The sequence below is a fragment of the Merops nubicus genome, unplaced genomic scaffold (genome assembly GCF_000691845.1).
Source record: "Merops nubicus isolate BGI_N331 unplaced genomic scaffold, ASM69184v1 scaffold2375, whole genome shotgun sequence".
Lineage (NCBI taxonomy): Eukaryota > Metazoa > Chordata > Aves > Coraciiformes > Meropidae > Merops > Merops nubicus.
In genome coordinates, this window is record NW_008608769.1 from 33,755 (window position 1) to 51,794 (window position 18,040).

The window sequence follows — 18,040 nt, forward strand, 5'->3', positions numbered from 1 at the left end:
TAAATGCATATAGTTGGGATTCTCTCACCAGCTCACTGACTTTAAACAAATGCTGCCCTTGTTCTTCTTTAAAAATTTTGTATATGTCATGAAGCTTAAATTATAGAAAGCTACCAAATGAGATGAAACCAATGATTTGTTGTCTGCCTAGCATATGCAGTCATTTTTTTTAATGTAGGAGCAAATGCTTTTGTTTTAATTTGATGTAAAAGCAACTGCTGTTCATTAAGAGGACACATAGCTCAAATAAGCTTGAGGAGATGTATGGTGATGTTACTTTTAACTCAAATTGAATCCTCTTTCCCTTCAGCAGCTATATGGGAAATATGCAAGCAAGATAATGAATATGGATATATTACATGTTGAATTGCTTCTGCCAGTGTAACTCATCTGTAAGAGGGTTTTTTGTGGTCACCTTATCATGCACAGGGGAGTAATGCAGCTCTTTTTCCAACTGAGAATATAATCAAACTTTGGACTAATGAAAAGGAAGATTGCTCTCATGTGCTTGTACAGAAACTTTCAAAAAATAATCATTTTGTTTAAAAGGTTGGCATTCTTTCAGTCCATTTGCCAACTTGTTGCTAAAATTCTGTTGTTGTTCTTGAAGGGTTAGAAATTGGTGAAAGTCAGATCTTAATTTTCTTCGATAAATTTGTAACTACTTTAGATCTGATCTCAGTCTGACTTACCTGGATTTAATGGTTTGTTGCTGTGGTCATACGATCTGTAAAGAGTAGTTGCATGTCAGCTGTCCTTCATATTTTGTTTTTAAACTCATATTCAGGTCATAAGAGAGAGCTTTAGTAAAAGCTGCAACTTGTGCTGCACTTCATGTGGCCTGTTCAGTGTTGTGAATAACCATTCTGACAAACCTAACATTATCGGGTCCATTTTTCCAGTACTATCAGACTTCTTGCATTTCATTAGCCTGTTTTTCCTTATAACTACAAGATATGAATGTGGTATATCTGATTTTATTTTTTTATATCTTTGTCTCAGGGAGGCAGAAATTCTAAGAGAGTATGTTCAGCTGTTCTAACAGCTGAAATTGCCATTTATTCCTCAGTGTGGTTTTGTTCACTAGAGCTACTGTAATATTCGTGATATTCAGCATTTCAGTTGTATGATTTTCAGTATTTTGCTGTATAGTTTGCATAAAAATGAACTTGTTCAAAATTAGAGTGCATATTAATCAAATACTTTAGTACCAGGTTTCTGTTTGCGTGCTGAATCATGATTTCCCACTGTATTTTCTTCAGCAAAGTGTGAACTGTAAAAGTAATGTATTTATGCAGCTCTGAAATAACTTCTGTGGGTGCCAGTTGAGAGTGGACCCCAATCCATATTGTTTGGGAATATCTACACATGTCATCTTTTCAGCAGAAATGTATGAGGAAAAAACCTCATTGATGCCCTACTGGATCTTAAATCAGATTCAGTCATATTTTGCCTTGATTGGTATGAATGTGTGAAGCTGTTGGTAACTGTAAAGTAGCATGGGCATATTACAGGCTTGCCCCAGGCAAATTTGGTAGGAGATGGCTTTTTCTTCAGAGGCATCTGCTTGTGATAAAACTTGAAGTATCTTATGGCCCCCTGTTGCCTTACTTTTTTAATACAGTAACTTTATCATGTCAGTGTCAGATGTTGTAGGCATAACTACTGTAAGCAGTTGAAGGTCTGGAGCTCACAGCATTAACTAAGTGAGAGAAAATATGTTGGAGACCACAGACCACTGTAGGGCTTCGCTTGAAACTCAATAGTTAGAGATGGCTAGGAAAAGTGGATTTAGATTCTCCTCACTTATGTAGTTCTTGCTCACTTTAGCAAATGTTATGACGTTGTCATGGTCCAATTGATGTGGTAAGGCAGGCTTTAAGGGAACCAGGTACTTCTGGGAGTGTGAACTGCACTGAAGTGATCTTGGGATCTGGTCGCTTACTATACAAAGCTCCTAGGTTTGATTATTACTTTTTTTTCTCTAGTTCTATTGTGTAAGATGCATATATTGTCATTCTCTCACTATCACAACATCTCAGTGAATGGAAATAGTCTTTAAAATGTACTGTAGTGTCTTTTTGGAAAGTACTATCCTAGAAGCCAGAGCTTTTGAGAACAGTCTTCTGTATCTCTATTCCAGTTCTGTTGAAGAGTGGATTGCTGTGTGATGTTATCAGTACAATTTATCAAGACCCGCTTTCCTTTTTGTTTTTAAAGGATTTGGTAAATATTGAGATGTTTTTGACTGCTAAAGAAGTGGAAGAGTCATTGGAAAGACAAGAGACTATGACTTGCTTGGCTTGGTGCCACGATAACAAATCCAGGCTCAGAAAAATGAAGGTAGGAAAATGTAAAGTGTTCGTGTTTTGCTTAAACTGTTTTTTAAACTACTTGGCTATTTGATGCTGTCAGATTGGTTGAAATTATAGGTCTTGAATAAAGCTTTGCATAAAAGGACAGTAAGTACAAAAGCTACCCTTTGAATAAGGTGTGGGTAGCTGGAGCTAAATTAGCTCTCACAAACGTGTGATGGGTCATCTTAGGATGCAAGTGTTGTCTCCAATTATGCTCAAATAAAATGTCCAGTTGGGTTTAGTGCGATTTACAAGCAGCTAAATGCAGAAGTGTGTTATGTCTAGAAGCATCTGAACTTCCATTTATAACTTTTTGCATCCTGTTTAGAGTATAACTCATTTTTTATATGAAGGTATCTTAAGAGTAAGGTTAATTAGTGAACTTATGTCCTCAGGGTTAACACTGAGAGACATCTCATATGGATTTTTGTCTTGGTATTTTTAAGTGTTGTATATAAGAAAATAAAACTTGAGTAAAGAACTAACTTTCTGTGAGAAACTACTGTTGAAGTGTTTTTTCAAAAATAAAGTCTGAGCCTAATCAAGTAATAAACAGTGTTTCTCTAGCCATTGACTACCATGACTTGAACATGCTGTATGCTTGTTCCTATGCAGTTGGTTTAAGTTTTCTTGTCTCTCAAATTCTGCATTTCAAAACATGCTGTATTTTTTTATGGGGCTTGAAGAAATTTGATTTTAACTGATATTAACCAAAATCCCTGCCTCCTTCAAAGATGTTTCTCTTATTTTTTTTCATCTAAGCACTTTCACTAACCAAAAATGCTTAAGTACACTTAGTGATCAGCAGAGAGTGATGTTCTCTGTCACTCAGGGGCACCAGAATGAGAATGAACAAAAGATGGAATGAAAAACTCAGCTAGTGATTGCTCTAAAGAAAGTGATCTTGTTGTAGAAACCATTGAAGTATGGTATTGGTATATAAACACTTCTATATAATTACACTGCTAAAAATTCCCCATTGTGTAATTTTAATAAGTTAAGTAATACAAGAAATGAAATACGGACACCTTACCCTTACATCACCTATCTCTGACAAACAAAGAAAAATCTTCCCCATCCCTTTTTTTGGAAGACTACCACAAAAAAAAAATAATGTATTTCTGCAAGCCCTGCTTTTTTTAATGAACCAAACTAATGCTAAGGCTGTGAGAGATCAGAGTTGGAAGAAAGGAAATCACTATGCTTCTTTTTGAAACACAAACATTTCTTCTGTTTCTGGTTGCTTAGCTACACATCAATGTTAATGTGCTAAAATCCCAGCCAGTACCTTAGTGCCAGCCTAATCTAAAACTTAGACTGTCTCTGGGCCTGGGAAAGCAAAGTCCTGTAGTCTTTACAGACGTGAGCTACCTAAACTCCTGCAAATAGCTGCTGTGGAATTGTTTGGTGGTATACTAAGTTGAAATGTGTCCATCACCTGATTGTCAGGGACTCCTTTCTTCTGGTGACACTTCTCTGCAGAACCCCTAGAGTGGTTGGCTTGCAGTTTATTTGAAGATTCATAAAACCAGTTGAAGATTGTTTTGAGATATGGGATTTTGCTGTTGAAACATTTTAACAAGGCACTAAGTCCTAGGATTTAGTATCATTAACAATTAAAAAGCATGATTTTTTTTGGTAGAAATGAACTTAGCTAAAATTCTAAATGAGGGTTTTGTGTAGATTTGCATAACAGATTAACTTAAAATAGCCCTATTTGAAAATTTCAAATAAAGTAGAGAAGACATTTTTATTCTCTACTAAACATGGGCTCAGGTACAGAAAAATGCATAGTTAGAAAATGCATTTTCTTTTCCTTAAGCAACTATATTTTAACATATGACAGGATGCATCATTTTTATGTTCATATGACTTAAATTTCAAATCTTCAAATAAGCAATTGTTGCAGTGTGTGCTTGAGCTGCCCCAGGCAGTTAACCAATACAAATTTGGAGTTGCTCAAATTGCTCCTGAAGTCACTGGGGAATATTGATATTACTGTGCTGATGGACAATAAACAAAAGGCAACTATTCTTTAGAAACTTGGGGGAAGAAAAAAAGCTTGCCAAACGGAGCAGGGTAGCTCAAGGAACACAGTTCAAGATTCAGAGGACTTTGTTTTTTTGTTGTTCCCTTAAGGTAGTAAAACTGAACTGTGTCCCATAAAGAAGCATAGTGACTTGTTTTATGTGGTAGAAACTTTCTTTTTGATTCCACATATTCAAAGGTTTTTTATAGATTTTTATGAGCTGGTGATGGAATTTGATTTAAAGGGACATTGTCATGTCCATTAGGCTTCAAGTTTTACCTTTTTCCAAAAACAGGTAAATGCCATTTGGTTTTCTTGTTTGAGACTTGTTTCCAGCGTGGCTTTTAGCTGTTTAAGAAGAGTAGGTAGAAATTTGAAGAAAAGGAAGGAGGGGATTGAAGCAACTTCAATTCTGTGCTTTTTTTTTTTGTTGATATTGGAGATTTAGAAAATAGTGTTCAAAGACTTGTTTCTTCCTTGCAATCTTTCGAGTAGACCTCTTGTCTAAATTATCATATAGGCCCACACTTCTGTTGAATTTACTACTTTAAGTTGTAAGAAAGTACAAAGAAACCACCTGTTACTCTCACTTGCATCTTGGGTAATGATGCTTTCAGTAACTAGGAAGAAGTTTAGCCCTGCTAAATACTGAAGTTCTGAAGGAGGCAAGGGAAGGTGGCAGCGTTTGTTTGCTTTTAGGAAACTGCTCATCTCTTGTTGGTCAAGTCAGCAGTTCAGCATTTTTTGCATGGATACCTGAAAGCAAGCAAACAAGGTAGCATGTTATGGACACTTTTTGTTGTGCATACATTGCACTGCACAGCATGTTCAGTGCTGTTTTGGCACAGTCTAAGACCCTGTCTTGTCTTTAATCTCAGAGCTGCCTGGAGTTCAGCCTAAGGATTCAGGAGTTCATTGAACTGATTCGACAGAACAAGAGACTGGATGCTGTGAGGTATGAAATCATGGTGCTCACCACATTATTTTAACAAGATGATATCATGCTTCATTAGAAACATGTGACTGTTATTGCAACACCCAGAAGCCCCACTGCTGCTCTGAAGGATCTTGCCAGTGTTGTCATCAGTCTTTGGGTTTAAGCTGAGGTTGAATTTTTTTAAGGCAAGGTGTCCTTCCACAGAGTGTACCTTTTTAAAATTCAGTGAGGTCGCTGAAACTCTGCATCTGCATTGGTTTTAAAGTAAAGGTTTAGAAAATTACTCTGTTTTATAAAACAGTAATGTTTTCTAGTGGCACACAATGTGATGAACATACTCTTAACTAATTACCAAGGGGTACAGTTAGCTTCTTGTAGGAACTCATAGCAATTTTAATCACAAAAAAAAATGTGCCTTTCATTAACATTTTAGTATCTAAAGCTTAACATCTCAATTTTGACTGAATTCTCTTCTGCTTTACTACCTTCAGTAAACTCTCTTCTACAAGTCATGCTTTGGGCCAGGTTCACCTTTTGTCTTGAATACATAATTTGGAGTTGTATTGTGGGAATAAAAGCTATGTAACATTACCCTCCCATTCCCTTCCCCTGGCCCCAAATCAAGAAACCAACTCAAAATCCATTCACCTCTTTCGAACTAGTTCAGTAGGGACTACTTTGTGAAGAAAATAGCAGCACCCAAGATGGTGTGACTCAGTAACAGGACTAGAGTCAGACCTTATCACTACCTGACATCCACCACTAGACAGCCTTTGGGCAATGCTTATAAATATCATCATAGGAAGCAATTTATGCTTTTAGGTTAGTGGTCCTGACTTAAGGCATTGGGATAATGTTCCAGGATAACACAGGAAACCAGTTCTGCTGAAATGAGTAGAGTTTTGATACTGGGACTATGAAATTTCATGGTAATTCTGATAAGCAGTGATCTTGCTAGTACCCCGAAGTATATGATGCAGATGATAGAGCTAGTGGAGCTTACACCTGGAGAAGGGAGAGAGGAACTCACAGCAGGTTGTCTTTTGTAAAAGTGTTTAAACCTGGGGAGAGATGATGGAATTGGCAAGTCATACTGCCTTGAGAACCATACAAGGTACTCCAGAAACTGAAACCAGCAGGAGGCTTTTACTTGGGGCAAAGCTGCTTTGTGGTCAGAGGAGCACAGATCTATAGAAAACTCATCAAGTATCATAACCTAAGTATAGACTGAGTGTTCCAGCACATTCACAAATTTTAGATGTAGAAACTCTACATTATGTGTCCTCTAAAGGCTATAGTACTCTTTATATCTAATGAATACTGTGCCTTTGTGCTTTTAGCTTTATTCTCTGCTAAGTTTGCTTCTTTGCCAAATGTTCAGTCATGCATCTTAACAATGACTAGTCCATGCTCTAAAAACTATTTTATTTGAGCTACAGCTTCCTTATGTAGCTTAGAAACCAGAGGACGGGCATAGAGCTGAAATAGAGAGAGACTGAGAACTGGGAAAAGTAGATAAGGTCATTCTGTATTTTATTGTTGTTACTGGATATTTGTTTCCCTCTGATCCCTTTCCCACACCAGAACTGGTAAAATTTGCAAGTTGTCAACCCTCGAGAGGACCTGGCACTCTTGGTGTGGAATAACTTGTACTGTCATTGCCTCTGAGGTTTTAAACTTACAGCTCCCATCTACATTGCAAATAGGCATCCCTACTTAATGTTGGTAGGAGTAGAGAGTGGATATTCCATATACCTATCAAATTGAGGATTGATGTATGTTTTTTTACACTCAAATTATAACTTACCAGTCATAACAATGCTTCTTTAACTTCATAACTTCTGAAATGAAAAGGAGCTACAAAAGTCCTTCTCTAAATTCACTCCTCTAACAGGGTGAGTTTTGCTCATTTTCTATATTCATGGTTCAACATCTCGATGCTTTCCTTTAACGTGGCTTAAAAATGTTAGCTTTCACTATTTCTTTCTACTTTGTTTTGAAATGAAATAAATATGCAAGGTGGCAATCTATTTTGGAAAGGTGGAGCATAAACCTCATTGCTTCTAGCAAACTGTTGCAACTTGTGTTTTTATTAGCTTGCTTCTGTTAAGTGCCTGCAGCAGGATTCTTTCAGTATTGTGTCCGTGGTGCAATAAATAGGTCAGGCATCCATCAGAAAGCAAAGAAAGAGGCTGTTTACCAAGTAGTTTCCTGTACGAGTGGAACTCGGAGAAATGACATTTTGTTGAAACGCAGCTGGTGTTTAAATAAGTTTGAAAGCTTTGCTCACTGCCTGCTGAGAACCTCTAAAGTGACATGTTGCTTTTAGGTTAAAATCGATGTGAGCTTTAAAATTATGCATGTTATTAAATAAGTGTTGGAATTTCTGTAGCTTTATAGAACATGAGTACAAATGGGCCTTCCTCTAAGGTAGTTTGTCAGAGTAGTATGAAAACTGCAAGTTTCAAGAACTTAAACTACTTTGTAAATACTAAGAGTAAATCTCAAGCTTAAGTACATCCAAATATTTTTTTTTGAGTATCATTAGCCTTTAACTCCCACAGTCTCCTTAGGTTTTTTGGTAAAGCTCATACCCTTTACAGTAACAATGAATAACTCATGACACTAATTCACACTTGAGGCTCCCACTAACTTCATTTTAGGAAATCATGACAATGTTCTGCTACTTTGCTCTTATGGGATGCCAGAGATACACAGAGTTATTAGCTAAAAGCTTAACAAAACACCTTGTGCACTTCTTGTTCTTGGGATATCAAGGACAAAAGGAGTAAATAAAAATAGCTGATGATGTGCAAAGTGAGGAGAAAGTGCTACAATCTGTTCACTTTAGTAAACTCTCCTACAAGGGTGAATAAACAGTTTGTTCCTTTATTTGTATTATGGGGTGGTGTTGAAGAGGTGTATAAAATAATGAAGCTTTGGAGCACTTGTATATAAATCTTGCTAGTAACCATGGTGTCTGAGATACAGGCACTCAGGCATTGGTAAGAGACTGGGCAGAAGGAACAAGTCTGTTCTTGATAACACCTTATGCTTGTGTTGCTGCTACTTCCTGATCAATATTTTCCTTCTTGTGTTCAGGCATGTGTAGATAGACACACATCTTCTGTAGAACAACTTCATGTACCCTTAGGGCAGTAAACTGTAAACCTTGCAAGTCTTAAATATCTTTTCCTTTTTGGATTTGCTGAGCACAGAATGTCAGTGGTACCTGTGTGGGCTAGAGGAAGGGTGATTTCAAACATCACACAATGGACTTTTCCCCCACAGGGTTTACAGAATCATTCCTGGATTTGAAGAACAATTTTCTATCTATTACTTTGATCTGTCACAAGAATTCCATTGGTGGTTTCAGTGATGGCTTACTGGTCGTGATTAGAAAAATTTTAAAATTTAGTCCCCTGCTGTGGCTGTACTGACTAGTGTGTGCTAATGGTGAGAACCATTGTGAGTAAGCATTGTAAGGTTCATACATGCTGCCAGGAGTGTCACAGCTGTACAGAGGTGGGAACAGCTGAATGAAAAGGGATGGGGTCAGTAATGGCATGAGGGCAAATAAGGTGTTATTTACATGTTGGGCATTCCCTGTTTCTTGCTTCCCAGTTTAAAAAACACTTCTGAGTGCTATGAATTAACAAACTTGCTTTGCTTTTAAAGGATATCTTGCTTTATTTGACTTTGTGTGTTGGCTCTCCAAGAATGAAGTTCAGACATTAGCATGTAGCTTTGTAGGTTGGAAGGGACCCTAACAATCATGTCTTTCCAGCCCTCTCTGCCACGAGCAGGGACACCTTCCACTAGATGAGATTGCTCAAAGCCCCATCCAGTCTAGTTTTGAACATCTCCAGTCATGGGGGCATTCACAGCCTCTCTGGGTAACCTGTTCAGCATCTCATCAGATTTGCAGTAAAGAATTTCTTCCTAATATCTAAATCTGCTCTTTTTCAGTTTGAAGCCATTACGTCTTGTCCCATCACAACAAGTAAAGTCTGTTTCCAGCTTTCTTCTGGGCCCTTTTTAGGTACTGGAAGGCTGCTATAAGGTGTCCCTGGAGCTTTCTCTTCTCCACAGTGAACAACCCCAACTCTCTCAGCCCGTCTTCATAGGAGAGGTGTTCTAGCCCTCTGATCATCTTCATGGCTTTCCACTGGATTCATTCCAACTGGTCCATGTCCTTCTCTATGTTGAGGGCCCAGTACAGTACTCCAGGTGGGGTCTCATAAAAGCAGAGCAGAGGGGTATGACCTGTTGGCCATGCTACTTCTGCTGCAGCCCAGGATACAGTTGATCTTCCAGGCTGTGAGCACAGCTCATGTCCAGCTTTTCATCAGCCAATGCCCAGAAGTCATCGTCCTCAGGGCTACTCTAAATCCATTCCCATCCAGCCTGTATTTGTGCTTGGAATCACCCTGACCCCTGTGCAGTACCTTACACTTGGCCTTACTGGACTTCCTGAGGCTGTCATGGGCCCACCTCTCAAGCCTGTTAAGGCTTCTGGATGGGATCCCTTCCTTCCACCATGTCAACTGCACCATGCAGCTTGGTCTCACCAGCAGACTCGCTGAGGGTGCACCCACTGTCCTTATCACCAGCAAAGGTGTCAAACAGCAGTGGCCCCTGTCCCTGAGGAACGTCACTCACCAGAGAACACAAGTGCACAGTGATCAGTTCTCTTAAGGTGATTTTTTTTTTTTCCCCTTTCCTCCTTCATGCACACACAGCAATTGAAGCTTAACTGCTAGATCTGAGCTTTTTTTCTTTGCTTAACCTTCTTTAAGTATCTGTAACATTCATCTGCAGCTCTGCACTAGCACCACTTTTAACTTTCTTCCCGTGTGTCCAGGCTGCCCAGTCTCTTCTCTCAGGCCGTGGGTTTTGTACTTCTGATCTCATAACAGTAATCACCTGGGGAACAATATTTACACTCCTGAATTGCTCACCCAAAGTAGGAAGTTGGGTGGAAACAGTCTGTCCTACATAACTTCCATTGCTTCCTGGCTTGGGTGGGAGAGGAAGTGGGAGTACTGAAACACTGCTGAAGAGACTGTTCTCATGGTATTGATGACCTAAATGTAGGCAGTGGAACACAGAGCTTGGTAGAGGGGGAAGGGAAATACTTAGCTAGACTTTATTTCATTTATTTTTCATTCAAGACATGAAATAGGCAATTGGAAAATACTGCATATTCCCAAAAGTAATTTGTAACTTCAGATAGACCTTAACAAGACTCTTAAAAAGAGCAAGCCCTTACAAGAGTACTTCAGATTTTACTTAGTATCACCCCTATAACAAACTATGGAGAAGACACGGCGTAGGAAAGGCTCTTCTACACTTATGCAATGCCAGAAAGTCAACATAGTGCTGATTCTGTGCTCAGTCTATTATACAACATCTGTGCACCACTGAAAACAGGAGCTTGTAGCAGAAATGCTGAACTAATCATCCAGTCTAAAGGCTGGAGGGTTTTCCTGTATACTTCAACTTGAAAATAGATAATCTTGGAAAGACTTGATATGGGAGGCTTCCATTACAGGGTTTTTAAATAGTTGAATGTCCTTATAATCTGATAGGTCTCCTCTGGTCTTAGTATTAATTTCCTGAAAAGTATTACAAGTTTGTATTTTTACTTTAAGTTTCTGGAAATTCTGTCACTTCTTTCAAATATCCAAGTTTTTAGCCTTGTGCATATCTCTTAAAATCAGTATGCATTAAAGTACAGAAACTTTTACTGAAGTTCTACTTAGTTTTTCTATTTACCTGGCAAAAAAAATTTTTTTCACAAGGTCTTCTTTTATTACATTACCCTGTAATTTCTTGTAATCTGTACAGAAAGTGGCATTGCCTTCTAACCTATACAGAAAAAAAATAAAATTCAAAAGTAAACCTTTTCTCCAGTGTTAGTAGAAACAAGGTAGATACTTGAACATTCTTGATGTTTAATGGTGATTGTCAGACTACGTTTAGCTCGCTGGTGAATGTGTGCCAAAGGAGTAAGAGCTACTTTGAGCTTGCATAAGCATAGACTTTGCTTTTAATAATCATGGATCTGTCTCTCTAGAGGTAGGTGAGATAAGGTTTCATGCTACAGTAAGATGATGATATTCTGGTTTCTAAGAAATTGCACTGTAAAATTGATAATTCTTAAAGTCATTTGTGCATTCATATTTGCAGGTTGCGTTTTTTAAGCCCTTTAAATGTATCACCTTTTGGAGCTCAGGTATTGAGAGCAGAATCTAGAGGTGTTCTCTGAAATCTTACATAATTATATAAATTTAGTTGATTCAGAAACCAGGCTATCTAATAACTGTAAAACTTCTGTATTTCAGACATGCAAGAAAGCATTTCAGTCAGGCTGAGGGAAGCCAGCTGGATGAGGTTCGACAAGTGATGGGGATGTTGGCCTTTCCTTCAGACACTCACATCTCCCCCTATAAGGTAACACTGTTTCAAATTCAGTGGTACAGCAGAATAATGTTGTGGTACTAGTTCCTTACAGGAAAACACATTGATAATCTGAAGATCAAATGTTGCTGTCATTTTCCTTTCTAAAATCCACCTTTAATAGTAGTCCTTCATCTTAATAACCACTCCTCACCAATATATTAATCCAAGCAGTGTTTGTATGGTTCCAGTTGGATCTTAATAGAAATAGATTTGCACTGAGCTAGGCTTACCACAAACCCAGCACTAAAGATGTGTGGGCATGGGAGCACGATCTGCAAATACACAGCAAGAGAGAAGACAGAAGATGGGGCAGTACAAGGAGTAAGAGGTGGTCTTACTCAACATACTGGGCTGTGGCTTTAATATGCTAGCAGCAGTTCTTCTACCTCTCAAATTGCTGTTCCATGTGATGGTTAAGGTGAAGAAAGGAAAGATGATTTGAATACTGAAAGCAGTATTTCTGATGCTTTAAAGCATTCATTTCTTTGGGTTATACAAATTACTGTAGATATTAGTGATATCAATATCTAAATTTGAATCCAGCAAAATGCATAGGTAGGTATTTAACTTGGAAGCAAAAGGCAGACAAGAGTTAAGCTGGTGAAGCAAGACAATGTTATGAAATGCCAAGCCAGTATGTGGCAATGCCAGTATAAACATGATTTTTAAACAATTGATGATGATTTAACATGATTTTTAATGGTTTAACAGAACACAAAAAAAAAAATAATCATATTGACAAGTTAGACTAGATCTTAGGAAGAAGTTCTTCACTACAAAGGTGGTGAGACTCTGGAACAGATTGTCCAGAGAGACTGTGGATGCATCCTCCCTGGAGGTTTTTGAGGACAGGTTGTGTGAGGCCTTGAGCAACCTGGTTTAGCTGAGAGGTTTTCCTGCCCATGGTAGGGAGGTTGGATCAGATGATCTCTGGGGTCCCTTCCTACCTAAGCCATTCTATGACAAACCACAGAATTCTTTTGCTAATCCTGGAGTCCTAGAAGGATCCATGTGTTTTGAATGCTACATTTGATGTGAGTTATGAGTATAAATGACAGATGTGTTTGAAGACAGGGTGTAAGACAGAGCTTATCATTGTTTTAGTAGTTGAGAGAAATAGGGAGGAAATAAGAATTCTCTGTTTTGTTCTGAGTGCTAGTTTGGACAGAATATTTCAGTGAGAGGAGAGTAAGGAGAAAAGCTCACTGTTTCACATACAATCATGTAATTGGAACAAACTGCCTACTACTTTTTGTAGATCTGACTTAAAAGATTATAGTTTATGGAAGTTATGTTTTGGGTACTCTAATAATTACCTAGATAAACAGAATCATAGTGTACACACTTGTTTGGAGATAGCTGTAATTTGTTGACTGGGAGTTCTGTGCATAAATAGCTTCCTAAAGTGGCTTAAAGTAAAATTACTTCTAAATCTGTGAGAGAGCTTGAGATCATAGTATTGCTAATCAGCTGATTTTTATTAATCCAAGGGAAGAAGCATCTTCTGCAATCAACGAACAGAATTTTCTCCAGCTTGTTGTCCTATCTTTTAGAACTTTAAGGAAAACATACTTAATATGATGGCAAAACAAGCTATCTTCTTTTGATATCCTTCAAATAACCTTATGTAGTTGTGGCTACTGGATACTTGGGACACGAAAGTAGCAGCTTACTATCACCTAGGCTTTTTTTTAATCATTAGTAGTACTTTGTTTCTCAAATCCAACAGTTTTGTCAGTGGTCATGGAGACATGCAACTTCATAATCCAAGCTAAGATTTACTTGTACGTAGACCACTTCTCCCCACTGCTGAAGTAGTCAGTTTTTAGTTTGAGGGGGTGGAGGAATTCTGTACTTACTGAGACAATTGCTGATCAAAATACAGTTTAGCGCTTCCTTACGTGTTGGCCTCTTGCAGTTCTAAAACATATTTCCTAAGTTTATCTGAAATATAGTTCTGTTAACATGAAATCTTAGGATAACAGTGGCAAATTTATTCATAAAACTCAAAAAATCCACAATACTATGGTGCCATTTGGTTAAAAGTTCTCAGGCCAGGCTGGTGATTTAGGGGTGGGGAATTTCCAGTAAACAGGCTGCAGTAACAGGTCATCCTGGAGTCTCTACTCCAGTGTCTTGACTTGAATGAGTAGGGAGCTGAGGAGAGGCAGTGAGGGCCAAGGTGGTACAGGGCAAAGCACAAAGACTGTGGTAAAATGTCTTGGTGAAATTGCTGTCTAGGAATTTGGGTATAATGTTTTGAATTTGGTGCTGTTACTGAGTGTATTGTCTGTTGTGAAGTCTTTACTCTTTCTTCAGAAGCCTGTTTTATAAACTAAACCATATATTAAAATATATTACTGTTTCTCCTAGTTGCCTCAAAGTGTAGCATGCATAGTTGATGATGAGTGTATTGTGAAGGGAATAAACCTTGTCACTTCTCATGACCAAAATGGAGGTTATGGCTACACAGGAGAAGGGGTGCAGGCAGAAGAAAGGATTAGGTCTCTGCCTGTGTAGGTTACACGAGTACATTTTCAGAGGGTCTTTACTTCTTACATGACTCTTTCACAGCATTATTTTTAGGGTTCAATATATCCTTGACCTGTGGGTTTAGTTCTTGCTTGCATAAAACCTTTTGACCACTGTTACCTGTTTTTTAGGTACCACGCAGCATTACAATATATATAAAAGAATTTTGTCCTTAAATGCATAGCTTACCTAAGTTTTCTTTAACCTGGGGTTGTGCCAGCTCTCCAAATTAAAACCTTTTTACAAAATTTTGTAAACACTATATGTTACAAAGAATTATCAGCAGAATTAGGCTGACTTGAGGTAAAAAAAAACGTTCTGACTTCTTGATGTTAATGGTTCAGAGGCTATAGAGCTAAAATTCTGCAATACCAGTATTGCTTCATAAGCAGGCCAGCAATCTAGAAAACTAAATGCAAGAAACATCCTCACCAGGATTTGCATACCTTAATTAGACCATTTGGTGGAAGACAGAGGGATACTGAATATTGTTAAGACAGCTATTTTAAGTAATACTTGATTTAAATCATATTTCTAGTGTTAAAAGGTACTTTGTAAACTAGTATATTCATACTGTGCATTAGCATGCATAATTTTATTTAGTGATAGACTCAGTCTAGTGAGTTTTGCCCAATTTACCACTCCCAGGCTTTACCCCTGGGACAATTAGATTGGAAACAACTTACACTTGTGTTGTTTTTTAACAGGATCTCTTGGACCCTGCTCGATGGAGAATGCTGATCCAACAGTTTAGATATGATAACTACAGACTACATCAGCTGGGAAACAATTCTGTTTTTACTATAACACTCCAGGCAGGCCTTTCAGCTATAAAAACACCGTATCCTTTAATGCAGATGCTGCTGTCGAGTGCAAAGCAGCACCGTGGGTTTTTTCATTCTGTGGATGCTTTTCAGAGAGCTCAAAGAACAAATGTGGCACTTCAGGATTTGTGCTCATGAGTTGTTTAAATGGCATATGAATTGGTCTATTAAATAAGGATAGATGGTAAATGGCATTTATGGTTTAAAAAAAGCCAAAACCAAAATTTTTAAGGTGAAATCTGCATTGTTTAAATACTAGGTTATCTTTCTGTGTATCTTAGTGAACGTAGCTGCAAGAGTTAGTGAGCTGGGTCAGAATTAGTGGTTTTAAGCACTTACACACAAACTTACCCTGTCTGGTTTAATGTGAATATCCAAATATATCCTGCATCATTTGAGACTTAGCTGGTGTAGCTGCACACTCTGGTGTGTTAGAGGACTGGGGTTACTGAAGTGTTTTCAGTCAGAAACTTTCCCTGTAGAGAGTGCCAGACACTTGTTGCTCACTCTTAGTCCCTGAAGCAAGGCAAAAACTTGATTCTTAGATGTACACATGAAACTTGAATTAAATGGTCCCTCTATAGCCTGTGTTATATTTGCAGTTTACTGTCTTTTTTTTTCTCCAGTGTTTGTCATGAATTGTTGTATTCAGTGGTGGTTGTTCCTTAACTTGCTGTTCAACAGCCAGTGTTATAAAGAGGATGGGAGCTCAAAAAACCCAGACTGCCCTGTGTGTAGCAAATCCCTGAACAAGCTGGCTCAGCCTCTGCCTATGGCACATTGTGCCAACTCACGACTAGTCTGCAAGATTTCGGGGGATGTAATGAACGAAAATAATCCTCCTATGATGTTACCAAATGGATATGTCTACGGATACAATGTGAGTGGTGAAACCCATCATTTACTGAGGTCTAAACCAGCAGTGGTTATGATTTTCTATATGAAAATCAGAGCTTCTGAACTCAGAAAGCTACAGGTGCCTTCTGCTATTCTGTATTATCTGTAATCAGTTATATTAACAGAAAAAAATTCCTGCCATAACTTTTAAGGAACTGTATATTTATGTGATTGAATTGGTCTTTAAAGAACCTAATGTCCCATTGACTGTATGAATTTATAACACAAAATCAAACAGCATTGGAAATCATTCCCTCCAGAGAGAGATAATGTAGAATGACTTTTGTAGGCTAAGATGTTCTGACCTCACACTGTAACATTTTTGGGTTTTTGTTAAATGAAAAGAAAAGCAGTTTTGCTAAACACTTTAAACAATGCTTTGAGTTACTACTGTGACTGTTATCTTTTGATTTCACTCTTTTTCAGTCTCTGCTTTCTATTCGTCAAGACGACAAAGTAGTTTGCCCAAGAACCAAAGAAGTCTTCAACTTCTCACAAGCTGAGAAAGTCTACATCATGTAGGTCCACGGAACCCACGATGAAGTGCCACTGGAGCTTTGACACAGTGTATATTGGCATACCCTGCAAAGGGGGGGGCCTTAACGTGTGGCAAAGAAGCAAAACCTGCCACCTTGGGGATCAGACCTGTCGGTGGCATTATTGTTTCTTGCGACCAAAGATAAATGAGCAACAAAAACACTCTTTAAAAAAAAAAAAAAGAGGAATTACGACTTAAGTTTGTACTTGAATAAAAATGGAAACAAATTTTGATGGTTAAGGTTTTGTAACGTGAGGTCAAAAATTGGACTCTTCTCAAAAGTATTTTCATCTTCTAAAGGATAACTTTCTTTAAAGGTGGACACTTGCACTGGGGGAAAAGTTACAACAGATACGAAATTAAATCCATTTTTCTTCCCTCTTTTTCACAATTGTCCAAGACCCTTTTGTTACCGACAATTTCAGTACTACCAATGTTCTCCTTTTAAGCTTCTCTTTGCCTTCTTTATGATCCTCTTGTGAAGTAATCCTGATTTATGTAACTTATTTCCATGGGAAGATATTGATGTCTTTGACACAAGACTGGCTTCTCTGGAGGATCAACTAGGGACTGGTTTGAAGGAGTACAAAGTCTTTTTCCAAACCCAAATATTTTAAGGAGGTTGCATAAGTATCAAGAGGAACCGAGAACATTTCAGGCAAAATCCAATGCTTGTTTAAATGTTCTTTTTCCAGTCTACCATAGTGTTAAAGTCCTTCTAAAGTTATTAGTTATGTGCATAGGGTTCAATATGAAATCATTAGTGCTACTGCCTTATTTCTTGCTTTGAGAATGTACTCACATGAAAATGAGCTGGTATTCTTAAGTGTTGGGCAAAGTTTCTGAAGATGCCTTGCAGGATGATTACATAATTTTAGGGTCTAAATAGTATTCATTACTGAAACTAATAGTTCAATTTTAACAACTACAGAACACATCCTTATGACTTTTCAAAAGAATTAAACCATTGTAGTTTAAACAAAACCATATTGTAGAGGTTTGTATTTAGCGCTTATTTTTGCATGTTGATGTTGATTAGCTAATAAAAGATTGTAAATGTAAAACATGTTAATAAAAATTGTTTTCCATTTCTTGATTATATAAAAGTAGAAAGCCTGCTTTGTGTGTAAATGTAAAAAGATTCCCTTTTGTAAGGGTCTCTCTTAGGAAGAATGCAACTTCCAAGGGTTGTGAATTTGCAAAATCTGAAAACAAACACATCAAAAAATCCTGCCACACTTCCACACCACAGCCATAACTACTGTTCTTCAGGCTCCAGCATCAGAGCATCTCAGCCAACTATTTTTCGTTTCAACTTTTCCTTTGGGAACAGTACATTCCAATCTACAATTCTGTCAATTTTTTTCCCCTGTTTTTTCCTCGACTTCTCTTTTAGAGGCTTTCTCCTCATAAAATTGGAAGCTTCTAGGTGATGCGTGACTGAGTGCTTTAAAGAATGCT

General features: G+C 37.8%; 1 protein-coding gene across 3 annotated transcripts in view; it reads left to right on the top strand.

The window, feature by feature from the left end:
- The window catches only part of MAEA (macrophage erythroblast attacher), a 35,140-nt gene extending 17,489 nt beyond the window's left edge, over window positions 1–17,651 (top strand). For 2 of the 3 annotated variants that reach the window (XM_008940338.1, XM_008940340.1), the window contains 6 exons: window positions 2,221–2,343; window positions 5,265–5,341; window positions 11,671–11,779; window positions 15,028–15,161; window positions 15,829–16,024; window positions 16,468–17,651. In XM_008940338.1, coding sequence (XP_008938586.1) covers window positions 2,221–2,343; window positions 5,265–5,341; window positions 11,671–11,779; window positions 15,028–15,161; window positions 15,829–16,024; window positions 16,468–16,563 — 735 coding nt within the window. In that variant the 3' untranslated portion in view covers window positions 16,564–17,651. The remainder of the gene's footprint in view (window positions 1–2,220; window positions 2,344–5,264; window positions 5,342–11,670; window positions 11,780–15,027; window positions 15,162–15,828; window positions 16,025–16,467) is intronic. The other variant, XM_008940339.1, reaches the window with a different exon arrangement.
- The last annotated feature ends 389 nt before the right edge of the window (window positions 17,652–18,040 follow it).